Source organism: Thermobia domestica, chromosome 9, assembly GCF_964235325.1.
Source record: "Thermobia domestica chromosome 9, izTheDome1.hap1.1, whole genome shotgun sequence".
In the NCBI taxonomy this organism is placed as follows: domain Eukaryota; kingdom Metazoa; phylum Arthropoda; class Insecta; order Zygentoma; family Lepismatidae; genus Thermobia; species Thermobia domestica.
This window is the reverse complement of record NC_137462.1, coordinates 31,395,976-31,420,811: the sequence shown is the minus strand read 5'-3', so window position 1 is coordinate 31,420,811 and position 24,836 is coordinate 31,395,976. Positions and strand designations below refer to the sequence as shown.

The 24,836-nt window shown below is 37.1% G+C and overlaps 1 protein-coding gene across 1 annotated transcript in view; it reads right to left on the bottom strand.

The window, feature by feature from the left end:
- Positions 1–22,748: 22,748 nt before the first annotated feature.
- LOC145694523 (uncharacterized) overlaps positions 22,749–24,836 on the bottom strand; it is a 108,582-nt gene continuing 106,494 nt past the window's right edge. The window contains exon 17 of the mRNA XM_081770837.1: positions 22,749–23,533. Within this exon, the coding sequence (XP_081626963.1) occupies positions 23,128–23,533 (406 nt within the window). The 3' untranslated portion in view covers positions 22,749–23,127. The remainder of the gene's footprint in view (positions 23,534–24,836) is intronic.

Below are 24,836 nucleotides of genomic sequence, written 5' to 3'. Positions count from 1 at the left end.
CTGGCATAAATTAAAGGGGTGCTTCCGGTTGACGTGGAAAGTTGAAATGATGAAGGGGGATGAAGAATTTTCCCATGTTATTTAAATGGGTCTTTTTTTTATATACATATAATCTCATGTTTTAGGAACTTGGAATTGGAATAAAAAATTGAAATTCGGTATGCTTTTACGTTTTCATTAGTATTACCTAAGTAAATCAGTAAAAATAAACAATTCCAGCTTTAGAGTGTTTTTCTGGGGAACTAAAAAATCTTTCCCATGGTACGTATTTATATGGGACACCTTTTACACCCCAAAATTATAGGGCACTTCCTGTAGAGCTACAATGATTAAATTTGACGTGATTGTAGTTTTTCGGAACTAACCGACAGATAAATTGCCAAAAGTGAATATTTTTAATTTTTAGGGAGTCTTAAGGGGAAATAAAGAAATTCCCCATACTATTTAAATAGGCCTTTTTTTTTGACAAATAATCTCATATTTTAGGTACTTGAAATTGGAATACAAACGTGAAATTCAGTATGCTTCAACGTTTTCGTTAGTATTACCTACGTAAGTCAGTAAAAATGAAAATATCCAAATTTAGAGTGGTTTTATGGGGAACAGAAAAACCTTTTCCATGTTATTTATATTGGACGTCTTCTAAACCCCAAGGGCCTTATGCAGAGTCGTTTTGAAGTGCGATTAGTGCCATACTAAAAGGTTCGACTAACATAAGTCTCCTGCAGTAGTATGTAGTTTAGTATGATGCTAATCGTACCTCGAAACGACTCTGCATAAGGCGGCAAATGTTTAGGCACTTCCGGCAGGGTTAGAGTGATGAAATTTGGCACGATTGTATCCTCTCGGGACTAACCAACAGGAAAATTGCTAAAATTGAATATTTTTAATTTTTAAGGAGTCTAAAGGAAGATGAAGAAATCACCATGTTTTTAAAATAAGGCGTTTTCCTGGAATACAAAATCTTATCTTTTAGATAGTAGAAATAGGGAAAGAAACTTGAAATTCGGGAATTGTAAGCTTAAGAGGTGTGAGGAAGTAGGACGAGCAAAGGCGAGGGTGTGGGAGCGAACCCCCGAAGGGCAAATTCAGAAAATATGAAGAGCAAAAGGCACGAAATTCACTGTTGATGAAAAGGTTGATACGTAAGAGATTCTCACACTGTTCACCGATAGAGACACGAAGTATCAAGAACATTTTTACATATCGACTGTGGTAACTATAATATAACTCTGGTACCAATATATTTACGAAATCGGTTACATTTTGTTGCTAGTCTCACATAAATTCGAACAACTGGATTTCTCATTTCTTCGAAAACTTCATTAATTTTAAATATTCTCACCTCTACATTATCTTACTTATCAAATTAATTTCAATATCTATTTAATACCAATGACTGCAGTAAAGGAAAAATATTCACCGAAAAAAGACAAAATATTGGCTTTCCTTGTCTGGGTTTCCAACCACGAAATTTATGGCAGTATGTACATGTCTTAGTCCACGGTTTTAAAAGTTAACTGATGCACAGAACGTGCCTCATTAACTTGCTTAACTACTTATTACTAGCTTTCACTTATTTTACTCGCACACTGAGAAAAACTGTATGTGGCGTACGTAAAAACGTTTGTTACATGTCTAAATCCTGTAGTTGTTGGACTTAACGTACACTAAACATATAACTGAAAAAGTATATTTGAACGTACTTTCCGTATAACTGTTCCGAATAAACGTACTTTCCACACGAACGAAGACTGTATATAGGCAGTCAGGATCTCACATACAGATGGCCGTATGTAACTTATAGCTGACGTACGTAATGTACGGAAGACTGTTAGATATCAGACATCCTGCAACGACATTGTGTAACATCTAAGCGGGAAAGAGGGCAGTGCGTATGTAACATATGGATAACGTATGTTAAGTATAGCCAATACACCAGCGAGGAGGGCACCAACTCGACCACTCAGACGATTGACAACATTATCACTATGCACATGATGTGTTCAATAACGGAATCGTTCCCGATTTCTGATTGTAAGACAGTTTTTTTTTTTTTTGGCTAATGAAAAAATTTCCGTAGCAAATTCCTCAAATTTCATTTTCAAGCCGTTATAGTGTACCTTTATGGAGAGTTTCGCATCTTTATCCCATTAAGAAGTACCTAATGGCTATGGACAGTTTTTCGCCCATAAAAATTCCCATAGTACATTTCTTAAATTTGGAACCTTTATTTACACAGGTCATTACATAAGGTAGGTACCATTATGCAGAGTTTCAAATCTCTATCTCATTTGGAAGCACCTAATCAATGATGAGTGAGTAAATGAACCGATCTCTGTTTGAGTAAGGACAGTTTTTCACCCATAGAAAATTCTATAGCACATTCCTTAGATTTCGGATATTTTTCATATTCAAGCCATTATAAGCTACCTTCGTGTAGACATTCACATCTTCATCTCATTGGGAAGTACCTAATGGCTACGGACAATCTTTCGTCTATAAAAAATTTCCCATAGCACATTCGTCACATTTCGGACTTTTTCCATACTCAGGTTATTATAAGATACCTTTATGCAGAGTTTCACGACTTATCTCATTGGAAACACAAAATCAATGTGATGAGCGAGTGAGTGAACCGATTTCTGCTTGACTAAGGACAGTTTTCACCCATAAAATTTTTCCATAGCACTTCCTTAAATTTCGGACATTTTCCATACTCAAATCATTATAAGGTACCTTTATGCAGAGATTCATCCTTCTATCTCATTGGGAAGTACCTAATTAATGCTATGAATGAGTCAATCATTGAGTGAGCCGATTTCTGCTTGGATACGGACAGTTTTCACCCATAAAAATTTCCTTTAGTACATTACTTAAATTTCAAACCTTTTCCATACTCAAGTCATTATAAGGTACCAATATACAGACTTTTACGTCAATATTTCATAAACAAGTACTTAATCAATGTGACAAGTGAATGAATGAACCGATATCTGCTTGGCTAAAAATAGTTTTTCGCCCATAAAAAATTCCCATTGCACATTCCTCACATTTAAGACTTTTTTCACACTCAAGTCATTATAAGGTACCTTTATGCACAGCTTCACGTCATTATCATTGGAAACTAACAAATCAATGTGATGAGTGACTGAATGAACCGTGCTTTGCTAAGGATAGTTTTTCGCCCATCAAAAATTTCCAATAGCGCATTCCTCACATTTCGGAATTTTTTCACACTTAAGCCATTATAAGGTACCAAATTTCACAAAATTAAATCCCCACGTTAAGCGGGTTTGCATATTCAGGCTCCTAACTATGAAAACATTTACGCTCAGACCAACCTCAATCATTTCAGGAATTCAACCTGTTTTACGTATGTTATTAGGACATAATATCGATTGTGATTTATTCTAAAAACACTTTTATACATTGCAAGAGCTGTAGCGTCCAAATATTTACTGAGAACTCATAGTCGTATCGGAATAAACAAAAGCGAGTATGGAACAGTAAACTGCTTTCACAAAAGGAAAAAAGAAGATGTGCAAAAGGCATACAAAACGGTCGAGTGGTTTGGGTCGATACACTATCAATCGCATGTTTGTGTGTTCAAATCCGGTAGCAAGTTGTTTCTTTTTTAAGTGTCTTCCTATTTTCATCCGGAGGCTGAAAATATTTCTTTGAGTAACTCATTGAAAACTTCTTTCGGGTCCGATTAAAACTCAAATATTTGTTTTCGGATTGCACTTAGAAGTAAGTCCTCTCTACATAATCCTGATTGGAAATCCATGTTTAACACTAATTAATTAATCAATATTTATACGAATATTTTTTATTTTACTATTTTTACTATTCAATATTATATACACTTCATTTTCAAAATCAAAATATCGAAAATGTATATTGTACGAGTGCAGACTCGCAAATAAATGATTATTTATCATATATATTGGTCTCTATTCGAAATTCTATTTAATCGAATCCGACAGGAACACAGACAGAAACATCGAGAACAGGTGAAAAAAAAAGAGAGAAAAAAAGCGTTGCGCCCGGCGGGGACTCGAACTACGTTCGAATGGTGCTTTATATGTTGAACGCCTTAGACCACTCGGCTATGGTAACAACTAGTGACTGTAGGAAAGGCTTCGAGTATTAGTTCTTATTAGAGAATAACATTTTCTATTGCCTAAAATTTAAACCTAATTTACTTTGATATAATATATCTATTAATTTGTTTCATGAACACGTTTTCGTTACTTTGATGAATGATGTATGTTATTGATATAGATTCTATTACACGTTCATTCGTAAATATTATAGAAAGTATCAGGGTTATTTATGATCTTTTATGGAAATTGACTGGCGCATGCGCAGTACACAGACACTTCAATTGGAAGGCTAGGAAGGAAAAGCTAACACGCTGTTAGAATGTTTCATCGCTGTGAAGTATAAAGAACAGCTAAAATGTATTTTACGCTTGTCATTGCGTAAAGAATCACCAGGTTAATGTTTGTCCAAGTTCTCACTAATCAACTGGACTCATGAAAAATAATTAATATTGTCATTACTGCACAATATGAAGAATAAAGAACGTATATGACACCACATTGTTCTCGAATTCGAACTTAGCTAAGGAAGGGACAATAAACAAAATGTGATTTATTCATTCGAATTGAGATAATTCAATGAAACTAGAAATTACACAATCAAAAGGAAAAACATCGTTAAAAAGACAATAATACTTTTATCCGAGATGTGAAATAAAGTTATTAATTAACTCAAATGAAAGTAATATTGGGCATGATATTACTTTAAAAAAAGTAAATGTATTCTTAGAAACATTCAAAGTAAATTCACAAATACTTTTTAGGATATACTACTCTTCCTTTACGTTTTAACGAACTAATAAGTAAACAAGCAAAGGAAAAGAATGAAGAACGAAAGTATTGCTCCTGAAAAAATATAATAAATAAATGAAACTTAAATAAATGTTTACACAAAAAATAACACACTAGTACTTCGTGTAGTCACCTCCAGAGTCAATAACTTCTTGAAGTCTGGAGGGGATACTAGATACAAGTCTCGAGCAATACGACGGTGTGTCACGAAAATGTTGCCACAGTTCCATAACATGATTTTGAAGAAACTTTTGGTCTCTGTCTTCACGTCTCTCTTCCCATTCTTGCACCATGTAGGCCTACAGATGTTCAATTGGGTTCAAATCTGGGGATAGAGGGGGCCACTCAATACAAATTAACTCTGGATGTTCACTTAGCCACTCTCGTGTTTGCCGGGAAGTGTGAACAGCACTGTTGTCATGCATAAATATATATTCTTCCTGTTCGGGGAAGTTTCTTTCTAAGGACGGTAAAACGTATTTTTGAGGATATTAATGTAAACACTGCATTCTCTCAGGCACCGCAACCAAATCTCCAGGACCAGCAGCCGTCATGTATCCCCTAAAGTGTGCTGATATTCGTCCTGAACAAGAAGTTCTGATAATATTTTGTTCAGCATACCTGGTTCCGCGCAGTCTATACAATATAACTCTGCCTTGTTGGTTAGACTTGAAAACCTTCTCGTCGATCCAGATCACTAAGTCCCAATATGACTGAGGTTGGGTTATGTTATTCTGTACCCATTCCATTCGTCTGGCCTTGTGAGTTTCAGTCAGGAGAGTCTTCCTAGCGGGTCTTGAACAGTGTAGACCAGCCCCAAATAATCTTCTTCTTATTGTTTCGTGAGAACAATTATATTCTCTGGCTTTGTCCAAGAGGATTGACGTGTGGCGTAGAGGTCTGTTGATTACTTCTGTAACTAAAGCTTGATCTTGAGCTGCAGTTGTCACTTTTGGCCTTCCACTTCTTGATCGAGACCTGAACCATTCACCACCTTCTTCATGTCGCTGAAACCATTTCTTGACCGTTTTCTTGTTACATCCCAGATCTCTAGCAATCTGAGGCACAGTTTGTCCCACTTTTGCTCGGCCTATGATTTCTCCTCTCAGAGCAACAGACAGTTCTCAACAACCTTTAGAACGAGGCATTTTCAGAACCTGTTAGAAAGTTGCGTTCTGGCGTGTATGATAAATGTCGGTAAAGTGCATCTTTCTGTTTCTACTGCGCATGCACCAGTCAATTTTCATGAAAGATCATAAATAATCCTGACAATTGCTGTAATATTTATAAGTGAATATGTAATAGAACCTATATTAACAACATCATTCGTCAAAGTAAAGAATACCGTAAAAATAAAACAATTTCAAGAGACTATTACATCAAAATAGGCTTAAACTTCAGAGAATACAAAATAAATTTCATACTGTAACAAACGATTGAACATGAAACACGCTTACTATATTTTTATCTTGTCACATTAGCCGAGTGGACTAAGGCATTCGGCTAGAGATTCTGAGGCACCAATCAAGAGTAGTTCGAATCCCACCACAGTACAATTTGGTTTTACCTCTTCTTGAGGTTTCTGTTTGTGATCCTGCCTGATTCTATTAAATATGGTTTCGTAATACGCTAAAATATACGTAATATTTGAAATTCTTAACCTCCCATTTTTACATTTTTCAAGCTCAGTTGAGAAGAAAGAGGGAAAATGAAAGTACAAAGATTGACAATAATTACTTAGCATTTACTGTCATTTTAATTGTGGATATTTTATTTATGAAAATATATAATGAACTAAAAATATATTTAGTAGGTCACATGTCTCCATTTTTCGATTCTGACTTGAAAGTTACAGTTTAGGCGGTGACATATCGAAGACCCAGGGGGTTGAGGGGGTTGTAACCCCTCCCATTGAAACTTTTATATTCTATTGAAATAAAAAGTGTTTCAGTTTATAATCTTGCAAAAGCAACAATCACTGTGTGGAGGACGATTTATTTATACTACGATTTGTCACTTCCAAATGTGTAGAAGATGTGACTGGATATTGTGTATAATCATTCAAGAAATATAACACAACGAAGGGACTTCGTAAACCCTTCACGCCACCCCAGGAGGAGGAAGTGCGTCCCGCCGTCCCTCGGTTGGGAAGTACTGCTTGCGAGGGAAACGTTCTAACAGTGTGTTAGCGTTTCCTACCTCGCCTTCCAATAGAACTGTCTGTGTACTGCGCATGCACCAGTAAATTTCTATGAACGATCATAAATAACCCTAATACTTTCTATAATATTTACGAAAGAACGTGTAATAGAATCTATATCAACAACATACATCATTCATCAAAGTAACGAAAACGTGTTTATGAAACAAATTAATAGATATATTATATCAAAGTAAATTAGGTTTAAATTTTAGGCAATAGAAAATGTTATTCTGTAATAAGAACTACTACTCGAAGTCTTTGCTATAGTCACTTGTTGTTACCATGGCCGAGTGGTCTAAGGCGTTCAACATATAAAGCACTCTTCGAACGTAGTTCGAGTCCCCGCCGGGCGCAACGATTTCTTTCTCTCTTTTTTTTCACCTGTTCTCGATGTTTCTGCCTGTGTTCCTGTCGGATTCGATTAAATAGAATTTCGAATAGAGACCAATATATATGATAAATAATCATTTATTTGCGAGTCTGCACTCGTACAATATACATTTTCGATATTTTGATTTTGAAAATGAAGTGTATATAATATTGAATAGTAAAAATAGTAAAATAAAAAATATTCGTATAAATATTGATTAATTAATTAGTGTTAAACATGGATTTCCAATCAGGATTATGTAGAGAGGACTTACTTCTAAGTGCAATCCGAAAACAAATATTTGAGTTTTAATCGGACCCATAGTTGGTAACTTACAGGATAATTTATACATGATTGGTATTGTAATTTTTATGCTTTTATTATAATCCTCTGTAAGTTATGATTTTACCAATTCTAAATGTAGAACGAGAAACAAGTGTAATATTATATTTGTTACGAAAAGCTTTTAAGCAATGATGCTTTCAGGACGTGATCTGAGGGAGAATTTGAGACCCCTCTCGAGCTAAGAAATTTCCGCCTTCAGGACCATATATTCGATCGTGCTCAATGTGGACTATCAATGTTTGCCCTCCACCCGCATATTGAAATTCCCCCCGAGGATAATTTTCTGAAGTCACCACTGTTTATAAATAGTTTTTCGTTACAAATCAGAGGATAATGGAGTAGTGAGTATACTTCTTCTTTTTTTTAAGCTATGGATTTTAGATTTGCAATTCATATAATGTTCCGTTCTAATCGAATTTGAAACGAAAGAAGTTTTCAATGGGTTACTCAAAGAAATATTTTCAGCCTCCGGATGAAAATAGGAAGACACTTAAAAAAGAAACAACTTGCTACGGGGTTTGAACACACAAACATGCGATTGATAGTGTATCGACCCAAACCACTCGACCGTTTTGTATGCATCTTGTACATCTTCTTTTTCCTTTTGTGAAAGCAGTTTACTGTTCCATACTCGCTTTTGTTTATTCCGATACGACTATGAGTTCTCAGTAAATATTTGGACTTTACAGCTCTTGCAATGTATAAAAGTGTTTTTAGAATAAATCACAATCGATATTATGTCCTAATAACATACGTAAAACAGGTTGAATTCGTGAAATGATTGAGGTTGGACTGAGCGTAAATGTTTTCATAGTTAGGAGCCTGGATATGCAAACCCGCTTAACGTGGGGATTTAATTTTGTGAAATTTGGTACAGTACCTTTATGCAGAGTTTCACGTCTCTATCTCATTGGAAAGTACCTAATCAGTTTGATGAGTGAGAAGACGAACATATTTATGTTTGGCTAAGGGCAGTTTCTCGCCCATAAAAAAATCCCATTGCACATTAATCACATTTCGGACTTTTTGTGTACTCTAGTCATTATAATGTACTTTTATGCAGAGTTTCACGTCTCTATCCCATTGGGAAGTACCTAATTAACTTGATAAGTGAGTGAGTGAAAAGATTTCTTGCTTGGCTAAGGAAAGTTTTTTGCCTATATAAACTTTCCCATTATACATTCCTTAAATTTCGGACTTTTTCCATACTCAGGTTATTATAATGTACCATTGTGCAGTTTCACGTCTCTGTCTCATTAGGAAGTACCTAATCAATTTGATGAGTGAGTCAGTGAAACGATTTTTTCCTGGCTAAGGACATTTTTTGCCCATAAAAAAATTCCCATAGGACATTCCACAGATTTCGGACTTTTTCGATACTCAAGTAGTTATAGGCTACCTTTATGCAAAGTTTCACGTCTCTATCCCATTGGAAAGTACCTAATCATTTTGATGGGTGAGTGAGTGAATCGATTTCTTGCTTGGCTAAGGACAGATTTTTTTACCTATAAAAACTTTCCCGTAGAACATTCCTCAAATTTCGGACTTTTTCCATACTCAAGTTATTGTAGGATACCTTTATGCAAAGTCTCAAGTTTCTATCTCATTGGGAAGTACTTAATCATTTTAATGAGTGACTGAGCGAAACGATTTTTTTCCTGGCTAAAAACAGTTTTTTGCCTATAAAAAATTCCAATAGCACATTCCTCAGATTTCGGACTTTTTCCACACTCAGGTTGTTATAGGGTACCTTTATGCAAAGTTTCAGGTTTCTATCTCATTGGGAAGTACCTAGTCAATTTGATGAGTGTGTGAGTGAAACGATTTTTTTCCTGGCTAACGACAGTTTTTTGAATATAAAAAATTTCCCATAGCACATTCTTCAGATTTCGGACTTTTTGCATACTCACGTCGTTATAGGGTACCTTTATGCAAAGTTTCAAGTTTCTATCTTATTGGGAAGTACCTAATCAATTTGATGAGTGTGTGAGTGAAACGATTTTTTTCCTGGCTAACGACAGTTTTTTGCCCATAAAAAATTTCCCATAGCATATTCCTCAGATTTCGGACTTTTTCCATACTCACGTCGTTATAGGGTACCTTTATGCAAAGTTTCAAGTTTCTATCTTATTGGGAAGTACCTAATCAATTTGATGAGTGAGTGAGTTAAACGATTTCTTTCCTGGCTAAGGACAGTTTCTGGCCCATAAAAGATTTCCCATATGACATTCCTCAGATTTCGGACTTTTTCCATATTTAGGTCGTTATATAGTACCTTTATGCAAAGTTTCAAGGTTCTATCTCATTGGGAAGTACCTAATCAATTTGATGAGTGAGTGAGTGAAACGATTTCTTTCCTGGCTAAGGACAGTTTCTGGCCCATAAAAGATTTCCCATAGGACATTCCTCAGATTTCGGACTTTTTCCATATTTAGGTCGTTATATAGTACCTTTATGCAAAGTTTCAAGTTTCTATCTCATTGGGAAGTACCTAATCAATTTGATGAGTGAGTGAGTGAAACGATTTTTTTCCTGGCTAAGGACAGTTTTTTGCCCATAAAAAAATTCCCATAGGACATTCCTCAGATTTTGAACTTTTTCCATACTCAAATTGTTATAGGGTACCTTTATGCAAAGTTTCACGTTTCTATCTAATTGGGAAGTGCCTAATCAATTTGATGAGTGAGTCAGTGAGTCAGTGAGCCTGAAAACTGCATATTTTGGGGGTCCAGTACTCGAATATTGTTGAAGGTAGGAATGTGAGATTTGGCATATGGGTACATCTGTGGGATATCTTCTTACATTCTAAATTTCATGTTTCTACCCTTAATAGAATCGTTTTTACAAAGCCTCGAAATCGGCGATTTTACCCATTTTCATTTGCTTCGCGGAACTTGGCTGCCATGCACTGCCGTGCATGTTGATTACATTCTCAGGTGAACACAATTTTATTTTTCCATGTGGACCTATTACGAAACGTTATATTTTGATAGTACTATTTTCTTTTTCAAATTTTGCCGCTCATTCGACTTGCCGCCCTGGGCAGTGGCACGGCTCGAAACCCTTCGCGCTGACCCTGCACGTACAAAATGAAAATCTTCAGGCAACAATTGAGGCGAACAATGGCTTGACATGTGAGGAACTGGGACTACAATTCAGTGTGAGTGGCGAAACATTCGGCAGCACCTCCATCAACTTCGGAAGCACTACAAGTTGGGTCGATGAATACCACATGATTTGAGTCCGGGTCAGAACGCAACGCGAGCAGACACCTGTGTTCCTTTGGTATCTCGTCTGAGGAAGGAGCTATTTCTGGACAGGATGTTGATATGTAATGAGAAGTGGGTCCTGCACGAAGCTCCACGGCGCCGTCATCATTGGTTAGCATCTTATGAACCGGTTCCAAAGCAACTGAAACCAACACTGCACCAGAAGTTCCTTCTTCGTGTCTAGTGGACGACTCACGGCATCGTGCATCGGAAACTTCTACCAGCTGGTCAGAGCATCAATGCAACTGTGTACTGTCAGCAGTTGATCCGTGTTAAAAAAAAAAAAAAAAAAAAAAAACCTCAAAACTCTGGAGCCAGCACTTCTGAATCGCAAAGGGGCCCTCCTGTTACAGGAGAACGCTAAGCACCACGTGGCTAGGATGACCCCACCATTCTACGTCTTGAATGGGAAACACTATTGCATCCGCCATACTCCTCGGACATTGCACCGTCCGGTTATCGGTTTTCCATTTTTTTGATAATCACCTTAGAGAACGCCAGTTCAAATGCCTAGTAGGGGTGCAAACTGCACTTGATACCTTCTTTACTTCACGGCCCATCAAGTTCTATCGCGATGGAATCCATGGCCCTCCAGAACGTTGGCAGAAGGTCATCGATGTTAATGGGGACTATTTTTGATCTTCTAGGTACGTCTTAATTGACATATCGATGTTCGAAGTTGGTGGGGAAAAAGCGACAGAACTCTATTGGTTACCTTTTTATTATAGCTCATTATTAAAATTAGACAATACCATGTGATGTATTATTTCAGATTATTGCTAATGCTTAGAAGAAAGGAAAGATTAATTATAATATCGTGAGGACACAAAAAAAGTTTCCCTGACCTTTTGACCTATTTTGATACATTACACTAACAATATCCAGTAGCAAAGGAGGGTAGGAGCAAAGGGGGAAGGAATATGTGTCAGTTAGTATTTAATAAATGCCCTTGATCCTGTAATAATGATGAACTTCCCACTTCTACATTATGGAACAACAATCTATCACTTACCTCTAATGGGGGAACCTCACACGTCATCCAAACAACAGCATCGAACAGATGAGCGATTGCGTCTCGGTGTGAAGGCAACTACTCAAGGTCGAATAGGGGATGATACATGATTTAAAGGGAAGGGGGGATGTTACTATATGAAAAGTACAAAGCTGAAATTGAAACTGAGTGCGCTTGGATCAAAATCTTTGGTTTTTCTGCATTTGCTGGGTTTGATTCGCAGAGAGAATTCGTGTGATTCTGGTCCCACGTTAAGCTATAGATCCACCAGGGTCGGCTTTAGGGGGTGTTCACCGGTGCACGTGCGTCCCCTAGATGTCTAAAAAGAAGTTAGCAGTAAAAAATAGCAGGAACACTTTCATAAGGATTCTGCACAATACAAGTATATATCATATTCCATGTGTGCATGATTTAAAGAAATTCCTGTTCTAAAGCAACAAGCTAATTATATACTGAAAATTATGCGGATAGAAAGCAGCTCTGCATTCGGAAAAGTCGTGAGTTCGATTCAAGAAACCAGACACTGAGCATTGCAGTGGCGGATCCAGGGGGGCAATCGGGGCGATTGAACCTCCAGAAGAGGAAACTATCTTATTATATATATAAATGAAACATATCGCAGAGTTTTGAGCTCTTAAAAGTAGCAGTATTACAACCCAGCGCCCCCCCAGAAGTCCGTCCTGGATCCGCCCCTGGAGCATTGCCAGGGCAGTTCCTCACTCACACTACAAATGCTTAAAGACGTTGAAAACAAAGCACATTTAATTCAAATATACTGTTAGTTATTGGTATATTCCCGTAAGAAAATCCCAGATCCCAGCCTGATATTCACATCTCATTTAATAGCCGCGTTGAAACAAACGTTAAAATCCAAACATGCGATGCGAATGCTTCTTTAATAGAAAAGTCATACATTTTTCAGAGAAAGAGAGTTGCAGATTGGCTCTGCTCACCCAAAACAAGTGATCCACTGGGTTCGAACCCTAGCTCCATGAAAAAGTAACTTCTTAATGAAAGTATACCTTTTTTTGCAGATAAATTATTGATGTAGCCTATATTAAATGGCGGATCTAGCCCGGGGCCGGAGGGGTCTAAGTCCCCGAGCTTTTTGAGTGTCAAAAATAATTGACGCTATTATTTTTGTATTTTTGAAAGTTTATAGTAAACTTATGATACACCTATCATAGCCTGGCTTCACTCTCAGTTTTTACCTTCTAGATCAGGATATGTTTCTCGAACGGAGAGTGAGATGTAAACAAAATTATAACAAAACAGACAATATATTTGTATTTGTTTCCTGATTTATGGTATTTTTTCTTGTCTGCCAGAATTGAATTTCGGCTACCAGTAAAACACATATATCAAGATGTATAACTTGCAGGCATTTGATAAGATGTTAGGCAGCCAAAACGACACTTGTAATATGTGGGTTGCATAACTTACCCTTGTAGGTAACCACTGCAATGCCAGTTTGAAGTCCAATCATGACATCTAGCCCGGCTGATCTTAAAACAGAATGTTGTAAACACACACTTTTAATTGTAGAATCCAGTACAGGGAAGCAGGTTGAAAAAACGAAATTTTCTATCTTTTTTTCAAAAGATGTCTTTTTTTTCCCTAGAAATAAACTTCCATTCTCCAAAAAGCAGTTTTTTTGCATCTCTAACTCGCACCAGATTCATTTGAATGATGTATAGTATTAGATCCAGTCCCTTATAGCCTAGTTGATGCATTAAGACATACATATTGCATTAGGGTGTAAAACGTGCGCCCTTAATTTATTATTACATTTTACATACAAGATCACGATTCATACGTGCGCTTACTTGACATCTTATAATGTTCAGAAGCTAGGTTCTTGAGCGAGGTAAGAATCGAAGGAAAGATTGTTGTTGTTAAAGATTAGTGTTTAGCGTCTTGTTCAACATCGTGGCTATATGAGTCGTGGACCTAGAGCTTAACGTGGAATCCGAACCACAATGAGCTTTCACCAGAAATCGGATCCGTGTCTCCTTGGCTAAAAATGCGTATATCTAACCATATAGCCATGAGTCGAAAATAAGAAATTATATCAAATTGGGTGGTGGCATGGGCCGCGGTGGCTCAGTGGTAGAGCGTTCACCTTCGGTGCATGGAATCCCTGGTTCGATCCCAGCTCAGGCCAAGTGGGCTTTGTGGTGGATAAACACCGTATGCTTGAGTTTTCTCGGGGTTCTCCTGTTTCCTCCCTCTTGCTTCAGTTCATCATTTCATTCATTTATCGTCATCGTCGTCTTCTTTAGCCCACACGGCATGATCGTGTGACGTAAAACTCAAAGTTTATGGGTGGTGACATACATATGTGTCGAATGCAAACAACTATAATGGTCTGATGTAATAATAATAAGCAAAGATATTTTGGTAGGCATGGTTTCGTAAACCACATTGTCACATCGCATCATATGATACGTGAAGGTTTTGTACAATCACAAGGTTATCATTAGAACAGTGGGCTACATATAACGAAACTTAAAGGAAGGAATGCTAAGATTAAAATTTCCGTGTGCTCTATTTACCATAATTAAAAATGCATACAAAAAAAAAAAAAAAAAAAAAAGAAAAAAATAGGAGGCTGTTATTGCATCATTCAGCTCACGGTCCGCCTTGCGTGGAGATTAGTATCATATCTTTCTTGTTATACGTTGTCAGCGTGACATGTGTTGTCAAAGCGTGTTAGATTAAACCTTTCACCACTCACCTTACACATACAGTCCTTCATTAGATTGTATTTAAAAAAAAAAAAAAGTTGAATACTTGAAAGAGAGGAATGTTTAGGATAAAATCGAAAATCCTGATTAAAAAATAATCAAGTATTAACACAAAACTTATTCGTCTGTTTTATTGCCAAAAAATTTTTAAAAAATCTATCGAATGTTATAATATAGTAGAGAGACATACAGGTGGTTCACGAATCAATGTTTCTTGTTCAGTGAATCACTATTTTATGAGATTTTTACAGGGCAAGTCAAAAAGTTGGACCCGATTTCAGAAGTGTATTCTGTGAAATCTAATAAAACATATGTTATTGTGAGACATGTGATATACAGGGTTTGCCTAAGTGGGCCCAACCCGAAAAAAACACCGGGTTTTGTCGGTTGGACCCAGCTGAAAAAAAAAACACACTTTAAAACTCACCTGGGTTTTTGAGTTTTCGTTAGTATATTGTTGGTACAACTACGGTGATCACATTGGAAGTGATTTTTATCTGATTTTGTACTTTCCTTGGGCGAATTAGGTGCTTTCATTTTAAGGTATAAAACTTTCAACGAAAGATTTTTATAAAGTTCTGAATGCACTGAATGGATTAAAAAAAAACGTACCTTAGATTGGGATAATTATAGAACAAATTAATGTATGGATTGTGCTTATAGCAAGGGTGCCAATTTCTCTGCAAATTTGGGGGGGGGGGGCATTCAGATGCAGAAAGCATATATGAGGATTTTAAAGACAAATTGCATTCAAATTATGCCAAATATTATAATTTTACAAATACAATGAGGGGACTCACATGAGCTTTGGGGGGCCCGGGTTCACTCGACCGCCCTCAGGATCGGCACCCTTGGCTTATAGCCTATTTGAAGTAAAATATGCAATTTTATACTTTAGAAAATACTTTCCGTGAATAGTGTGCTTGCCCACTCGGCAACACCGAAGGACGTTACTCAATATACGTCTGATGGGTTTAGGGCCATAGGTGCTGGTACTACTAGTAAATATTTAGTGTATTAATAAAACTAGAGTGTTATTTTTTTATTGACTTTGATGGTAACACGTATTCTTTAGTAAAGTTTGGTTTTCCAAGAACAGTTTAGTTCAGTTATTTGTTGTTACTTTTCAAATAGGCATTCTGTAGAATCAACAGCAGCAATAGGTCAAAATTCTTGTCAAATTTAAGAAGCTTAATGCTCGGAGTTTCGACGAAGAGTACGTAATGCTTATTATTTCAAGTGCTGAATTCCAAAGTCCGTACTAGTGGAAGTTTCGATATAAGTAAAGAAAGCTTGCATTTTCGATAATAATAATAATAATAATAATAATAATAATAATAATAATAATAATAATAATAATAATAATAATAATAATAATAATAATAATAATAATAATAATAGACTTTGTCGCGAAAGAAGTGCTCGGGAAATTCCCGCAATTGAACGCACAAAGCATCGGAACTGAATAAATACATCAACAATAAAAATATTTGAAAAAAATGAATGAAATCTTTAAGTTTTACGTCCCACGGTTATGCCGGTTAGGCTAAAGGAGACGGTGACAATGAGAAATGAGTGAAATGGTGGAATGAAGAAAGTGGGAGGAAACGGGAGAACCCCGAGAAAACTCTCGAGCACGGTGTCTGTCCAACACAAAGTCCACACTGCGCGAGCTGGGATCGTACCAGGTACCTCAAGCACCGGAGGTGAATGTTCTATCACTGAGCCACCGCGACCCTAATAAAACTACTTATTTTACGCTGTAAGATATTTAGTTTCATTTAAGACATACTGAAACATTATTTACTTTATGAACTATGAATTATATAGGGTGTTTCAAAACAACACCGACAACGTTTGGGAGATGATTCCTGACACCAAGATAAGACAAAAAGTATAGACCAATCTGGGTGCACAAATGCTTCCTTTCGGAGTTATAAGCTTCTGAAAATATGAAAAGATGAAGTTTAAAGGTCTATAGCGCCAAAACTATGGGACCTACTGTAGTCGGGTCAAGACTTCACTTCGGAACTAATATGTGCACTATCCAAAAATACATGTTTCAGAATCCTGTAGTACTCATGCAACAATTTTTATAGAGCGAGTTTTGCTACGGGCATATAATTTGAAGTACTCAACAATTATATATATATATATATATATATATATATATATATATATATATATATATATATATATATATATATAGGGACGGATCCAGGATTTGATCAAGGGAGGGGCTAAACCATATTTTGCCGTTTTATCCAGTGTAAAGCAGGATTGAGGCCCATTTTATCCAGTGTATACCTGAGCGTCAAGGGGGGGGGGCTATAGCCCCTATAGCCCCTCCCTTGGATCCGCCACTGAATATAGGCCTATATATATAGTCCAGAAAGGGTGTTTTATTTTTTAGGTAATTTTTTTTCGGACGAAATTTTCCGGGACGCCTTGTAAGTCTGTTCGTACTTGACTAATAATTGTTTTAGCAATAACTGTAGTATAAGCTAGTTTAAAGATATTGAACAGGGAAAGTTTAGTGCGGTTGTCTGTACTTCTTATTCTCGTTAAATGGTAATAATATATAAGAAAATTAAACGTGGTGCATTAGATGATTGTCCTCTTTGTAAATTTACTCCAGAATTTTGTTCAGCCGAATTCTTTTAGGTGTTTTTTCTATTGAAACTGAGAGACACTTAGTGCACAATGTGACTCATAGATGTCAGCAAATACCATGAGATTTGAACTGCCACCTGGTAGCCATAATTAAAACTATAACAGACGAGGGAAGAAAGATAATAGATAACAGCGACAAAACTCGCCGCACTGATTCAAAACATGAAATGAAAACTTTTGAGTGTTATGTCCCTCGCTTATCCCGACTAGGCTAAAGGAGAGGGTGATGATGAGAAATGAATGAAATGGTGGAATGAAGAAAGTGGCGGAAACGGGAGATAATTTGACCCCCTCTGTATTTTTAAAAAAATAAATACTCAAGTGCATTTTCATTTTGGTGAACATAGTATTTTATATTTATCTATGGTAGGATATTTAAGTAGAATTAATGTCACCACAAATAGTTACAGAGGAAGCACTGTTTGCCCTACGTGGACACTTACCCCACGGGGTTAACTTTACATGTCTTGCATGCTCAAGTGGGTAGTGACTGTTTATAACTACAGCAAATAGACTGATAAAGCTGGAAGAAAAGAAGCTTCATAATTTTTGTGGTTATGAAATTTTGCCTTTGTTGCTTTTCCACTTATAATTTGCACACGTCTTGCATAAGAGCATTGTTGCAAGCTGCTCATATAAAGGTAACCGAGAAAGTTATGTCGCTTTTTCACCCACCACCTTCGAACCTTGCTATATCACCTAAGATGTACCTGAAAGATCAAAAATAGTAACTATCAGCATCGACGACCTTCTGCCAACGACGACGGCTTTTGGAAGCCATGGATTCCATCGCGGTAACTTGGTGGGCCGTAAAACGAAGAAGGTATCAAGTGCATTTTGCATCTCTAATAGGGATTTGAGCTGGCGTCCTCTAAGGTGATTGTCCAAGAAATGGAACAGGTGATAATTGGACCGTGGAATGTGTGAGAACTATAGCGGATACAATAGTGTTTCTCATTCAAGGCGTAGAATGGTGTCCTGGGTCATCCTAGCCTCGTGGGGCTTAGCATTGTCCTGTAACAGGAGGACCCCTTTGAGATTCAGAAGTGCTGGCTTCAGAGTTCTGAGTTTTCTTGAATACGGCTCAACTGCTGACAGTACACAGTTGCATTGATGTTCTGACCAGCTGGTAGCAGTTCCCGATGCACAATGCCGCGAGCAGTCTATCAAATACCAAGAGGACCTTCTTCTGTTGCAGTGCTGGTTTCGGCTGTTTTGGAACCGGTTCGTGGGATTCTAACTAATGATTACAGCGCCGTGGAGCTTCGTACAGGACCCATTTCTCATCATCCTGTCCAGAAATAGCTCCTCCGTCAGACGAGACAGCATAGAAACTTAGGTGTCTGCTTGCGTTACCTTCTGACCCGGAGTCAAATCATGTGGGACTTATCGACCCAACTTGCAGTGCTTCCCAAGTTGATGGAGGTGCTGCCGAATGGTTTCTCCACTCACATTGTAGTCCCAGTTCCTCACATGTCTGGTCACTGTTCTCCTCAATTGCTGTCTGAAGATCTTCATTATGTACATGTGTTGAGCTTCCGGCACGTGGTGCATCTTCGAGTGTTTCATTACAGTCTTTAAACTTGTCAAACCATCGCTGCCCTGTCCACATAGTCACGACACCCTCACCAAAGGCCTGGCATATCTTCCTCCTCGCTGCAGCGGCGTTTGACCCAAGTTTGATCTCGTACAGCATACACACCCTTATGACCCTCTGTGGAGATCCCATGTTCACTTTGTCCTTACGCACGGTCACGGTGTAACTGAGCTGCCGCAGCTAGGTAGTATATTAGACATACCCACACCAACAACTGACCTTCGCCTTATCTCCATTTGCATTCAACTCACGGTGTAAGGGCAAATGGAACACAGACCTCTACAAAAAGCGACAGAACTTCCTTCGTTACCTTTATAGTTGCTATTTTTTTTACTTTCAAATAGTTCGCTTCTAGCTCAATGGATGGCACTACGGTCAGTAATATTACTATATGAAATTATTATTATTATTATTATTATTATTATTATTATTATTATTATTATTATTATTATTATTATTATTATTATTATTATTATTATTATTATTAAGTATTTAGCCTTTTGATATGTCCTGGGTAATGAGATGTTTTTTTTTTAAGTTTCTTTCACGTTTCTAGAATTTCTGCTTCCTCTTTTAACTCCCAATATTTTCTTATATTTTTCAAGTCATCGATTAGTTGTGTTCTTCTTCTTGCTACTCCTCGTCTTCCTTCCATCTTTCCGTCTATGATGTTGTGTAGAAGCCAATTTCTTCGCAAGAATATCAATCCAATTGACCTTCGTACGAAGAATTCTGGCTAACAGCGTTTTTTTTTTTCTATCCTATCCTCTCCAGGCCCGTAGTCAGCACGAAAATATAGAGGAGCCCGGTGGAAGTTAGGCGGGGGGGGGGGGGCTATCCAAAAATGTTCGTTCATTCCATATTATAGTTCATTTGCAAGCTTACCGTGAAAATTTTAGAGAGAGACACTAAAAATTTAGGGGGGGGGCAGCCCCTCCTAGACCCTCCCTGGATACAGGTCTGATTACTTCAATCAGAGCAACAAATTGAAGTGTTTCCAAAGAGTTTCTAATCATTATACATCTTGTACAGTACTAACGATTGAGACCATTTTAACACCAAATGACGAAGGTGGGGAGGCTACCGCTTAGACCAGTGGTTCTCAACCTAATTCCTATCACGATCCCCATTTTATCACATCCTGTTGCTAGCGACCTCTTTATAATTTCTGGTTTATTATAAGCTTGTCTGGACCTAGCGGAGATCTCACGATATCCATCTATTTCTATAATAGAAGGGCTCGGGAGGAAAACATGGTAAGTGACAAATGCAAGCTTTAAGATACTGAATGTTTTGTGTGTGTGTGTCTGATAAACAAACTCTCAATTTAACATTTTAATTTTTAGTAGGAAATATAATTCATATAGATATTTACAATTATAATAAAATTCCATTTCATGCGATATATTTTGTCTGGTCGCGTTCCAAACTACTTAATTCAAACATTGCACAATTGCATTTACCATGTTTTCCTCCTGAGCCCTATAGTAGAAGCCATTTCTTGTTTATAGTAGATACAATAACTTTCCTAAAAGCGAATGGATTGAAACCAAATTTGGTCAGTTCATTCTTATTAGAAATATCGTATCTGATCCCACATAGCACAAGTACGTCCACGGGATGTCCGAGACTGAGCCCGCAACGGACGACGGGACATCCCGGGATATCCGAATGTGCTCGCGGGACATCCACAGGAGTTTCGCGGGAGATCCAGATGTCCGCTAATATCCCGGGATACGGGATATTCAACGGGACCACGAAGGGATGTCTATTGGTTTTCCCTCGGACCTCCTGTCCCATCTGGGACGTCCCGTGGACATCCTACATGGGAATCCTTCAGGACGTCCCATGCAGGAAGTCCATGGGATGTCTTCTCATTGTCCCGAAAATCCCGGGAACCAAATGGGATGATTGGGATCAAAATGGGACATCCCAGGGACATAGTGTGCTATGTGGGATCCGTCATACTGTTTCAAAATAGAGGCCGTTTGAAAATTTTAAAACTTCATAACTCTCTTAACTTTGGGTCATAAGATAAAAAAAAATAAAGGGATTTCTAATTTTGGTAAATAAACTTCGACAGTTGTTAAAAAAAAAGTTATTGAGTATTTTAAATGATTTGATAATGTGGGGCACGAACCGGACTAGTGAAATCACACCATGCTCAGGTATCTCATTAGCTTTCAATTTTAATTGTATTTCAATATTCAGGTTTTAAAAGTTGTATTTGTATTTTTCTGGTATGCAGTTCTCATTAGTTTCATATTCCACCTCTTTCATTTAAATTGATTGTTAAACAACTCTGTACCTGTTGAAAATGTTTAGTAGACTCATTTTTTTCTTGTTCTTAACAGCATGTATGTATAAAAGTATGCCTGTCGGAACAAAATTCAAAATAATATTTAAAAATATTTTCCGGAATTAGATTCTAATTATGAAAATGAAATGAAATCTTTGAGTTTTACGTCCCACGATTATGCCGGTTAGGCTAAAGGAGACGGTGATGATGAGTAATGAATGAAATGGTGGAATGAAGAAAGTGGGAGGAAAGGCGAGAACCTCGAGGAAACCCATGCACACGATGTTTGTCCGCCACAAAGTTCACTTGGCGGGGGCTGGGATGGAACCCGGGACCGGTGTCATGAAGATAAGCGAAATAGAGAAATAGATTCTAATTATATTTATCTCTTTCGCTTATCTTCATGACCCCCAAGGTTGAAAAACCCTGGCTTAGACAATCCCCTAAATTAATTTTTGAATTTCTTAAAATTGCTTTGTATCTTCAAGAACGGATTCGAGACCTAACTTTTAAAGTAGCCAAAATTTGTCACGATTCATCAAAGCAGTTTTTGAGACTTTTTTTTTTTTCTCCAAAAGGGACGAACACATGAACAAACAAGTAAATATAAACCAGTAAACGGGTTTTGGTAAATCAGACTTCTTATAAAGCCAAGAAAGTACAAGGGCGCCCATCAGAGGAAGCAAGGTGGGGCGCTCGCCCCTCCCTAGAGGAAATCGTACTTCAGAATATCGAAAATCCATTAGAATTTTTACTTTAGTTACAGCAAAATTTGAAACTATATTTGGAATGTCGCTTATACTTGCCTCCCCTTAAAAACAACAACATGGGCGCCCTTGATAGAGGATTTGATTATTGATTCTGTTTTGAATTTGAATGCGAGTAAAACTGTTTTGCTGTGGTTAGTTTTTTTTTATTTATTTGAATCAAGGAAATGTTATAAATGGCGTTACAATATATTTCATTAAAACTTTGAAATATAAGAAATAATACATGAAAAATAGACATATAATATATAAAAAATAGACATACAATATATGAAAATTAGGCAGAAAATAGATGAAGAAGTAAGTAAGCGTACAGTAGAAAGAAATAAAAAAAGGAAAAAAAAACGAATGAAAAATTGCATACAGAAACTTTATACTTTCGTAAGTGACTCTGCATTATCAACTGAAGTATACTATGAAACTTAAGGGTAAGCGAAAGTGTAAAGTAAAATATAATTAACTCTCAAATTGTTTTGGTGGAATATTTTCCCTTGTTCGTGTACTATATATTTTCGTAGCTATTGTTTTAGTAAATGGCGTTGGAATACAAAATTTATCACTCCAGTAGTTTCCTGTTTTTTTTTTTTTTTTTTTTTTTTTTTTTTTTTTTTTTAAAGTATGTATATACCCGTATAGGTTATTGAAGCAATCACAGTGTTCTTCTACTATACATAATCTTAAAGCTCAGATGATATGTTTGATTTTCACTAGCCTTATCTTGATTTTAAAGCTTTACACCTTTTATCTTTTACTTAAACAGCCGAAATGTTCACCTTTCTTATTTGTTATTCCAACTCCCCCCTTACAAAATTTCCATCTTTTTTTATAGGTAATTACACTTCCTACCCCTTTTACATATTGTACGTACTTCTACACTTTCGTACTTGTGTTACAAAACTTCGTCTTACACACTCTTCAGCTTCTTGCCACTTAACGATGTTTCTCTCTTAGGCGCGTGGTAATTCAACCAATTGAACGAGCATATCGATATCAAATCTGATATAGGCAACGATATCTCCTCGGCGAACCCAAATGATATATGGATTCTCGTTACGAATTGTCGTACTGAAATCCATGATGTCCCCGTTTCCATAGTTGAACGGGAAAGTGTTGTTCCTCAAGGCCAATTGCTCCTCATAGATGAAAGTACCTTGTGGGAAGATGAATGCCAAATCGCATCTGATGAACGACATGTCATAGGGTGGAATGTCGTAATTATAGCACGATCGTAGAACAATGTGTGTCCTTCTGTCGCGGATGAAGGTGTATGGAGTGAAGGCGTTTGGTGATATCTTCATGTAGTTTATCACGAAAGAGCGTGGTGCAATGTTAAAACCCTGACGCCAATCAAATCTATTGGAGACAGAGAAGAAGAAAACAAATAACAACATAGTAATATTAACATGATTATTAATACAATATTACAAATATACCCTGGCCGGCGAACTATGATTTCTGACAGCTCAGCTCGCGAGGACGACTGAGGAGTACGGTGTTGCCATGTGCTTCTCGCGCAGGGAAAGAATCGTCTGCTTTCTCGTTGAGGGTGAAAGGGGGTGAGTGAAACTTGGGCAATGTGCGGTGGTTACCATGGAGACGGGACAGGTCCTGAGCCCAAGGTTGTTTACCTGCTGTCTTCTGCTCGCTCGCTGTGGCCTTGTGCAAAGCTGTCAGAAATCATCGTTCACCGGCCAGGGTATAATACGTAAAGAATATGTATGTCACAGTTAGAATAATCATAGTATATCATAGTTACAATAAGTTAAGAATGTAATTTGCTACATGTACAGTACATGAATATGAGGCTTGGCTAAAAAAGACAGGGCTGGCAACCCTGTCAGTAAGTATATGTACACTCATGTCCAAAATTATTGTCGCATGTTTATAAATATGTTAATGTAGGAATATAATTTAATAACGAATTCTCCCGATATTTCTTATAATGTTAGTATGTGTATAATTGGCAAAGACATGCATGTGGCAAATTTCATATCAAAAGACCAATAAATAAGAACAATAAAACGAAAAGAAAACTTTCTTGTCCACTTAGCAACATTTTGTTTTATTTATTCTAATTTTCGTATTTATAATTCTTTTCCTATGAAATTTACCACAAATATACATTTCCCGACTATACACATACTATCAGTATTAAAAATACCCTGCAAAATCATAATTAAATTACATTCTTAGAAGAAGACAGTTATAGGTATGCGACAATCATTTTGGACATGAGTGTACGTAGGATACGCATGTGCGCAGAGTAATCTTGAACCTTTCAGAAGCGGATTATATATGGTACATGAGTTGCTGCTCTCAGTCAGGCACCTCCGTGCTTTCCCTGCTTCATCGAAGGAACAAAACCACGAGTTCTTGGGCTTGAGTCGGTATACACAGTCAGTTCTTGAGTACACTTCACAGTAGCAGCTCAGGTCAGCAAGTGAACACGAGTGTTCGAACAGAATATAACAATCAAATGCAGAACAGTCTTCTGAGATAGTCTTGAATAAGAGTTAAATGATGACGAAAGCGCATAATAGTCTTTTAAGATAATTTTCTCGCTCTCTCAACGCAATTTCAGGAGCAAGCAAACTACAACTTAGACGCATACTCAGGATGCATATTATAATGAATTCTGCCTGATCCCACATCGGTA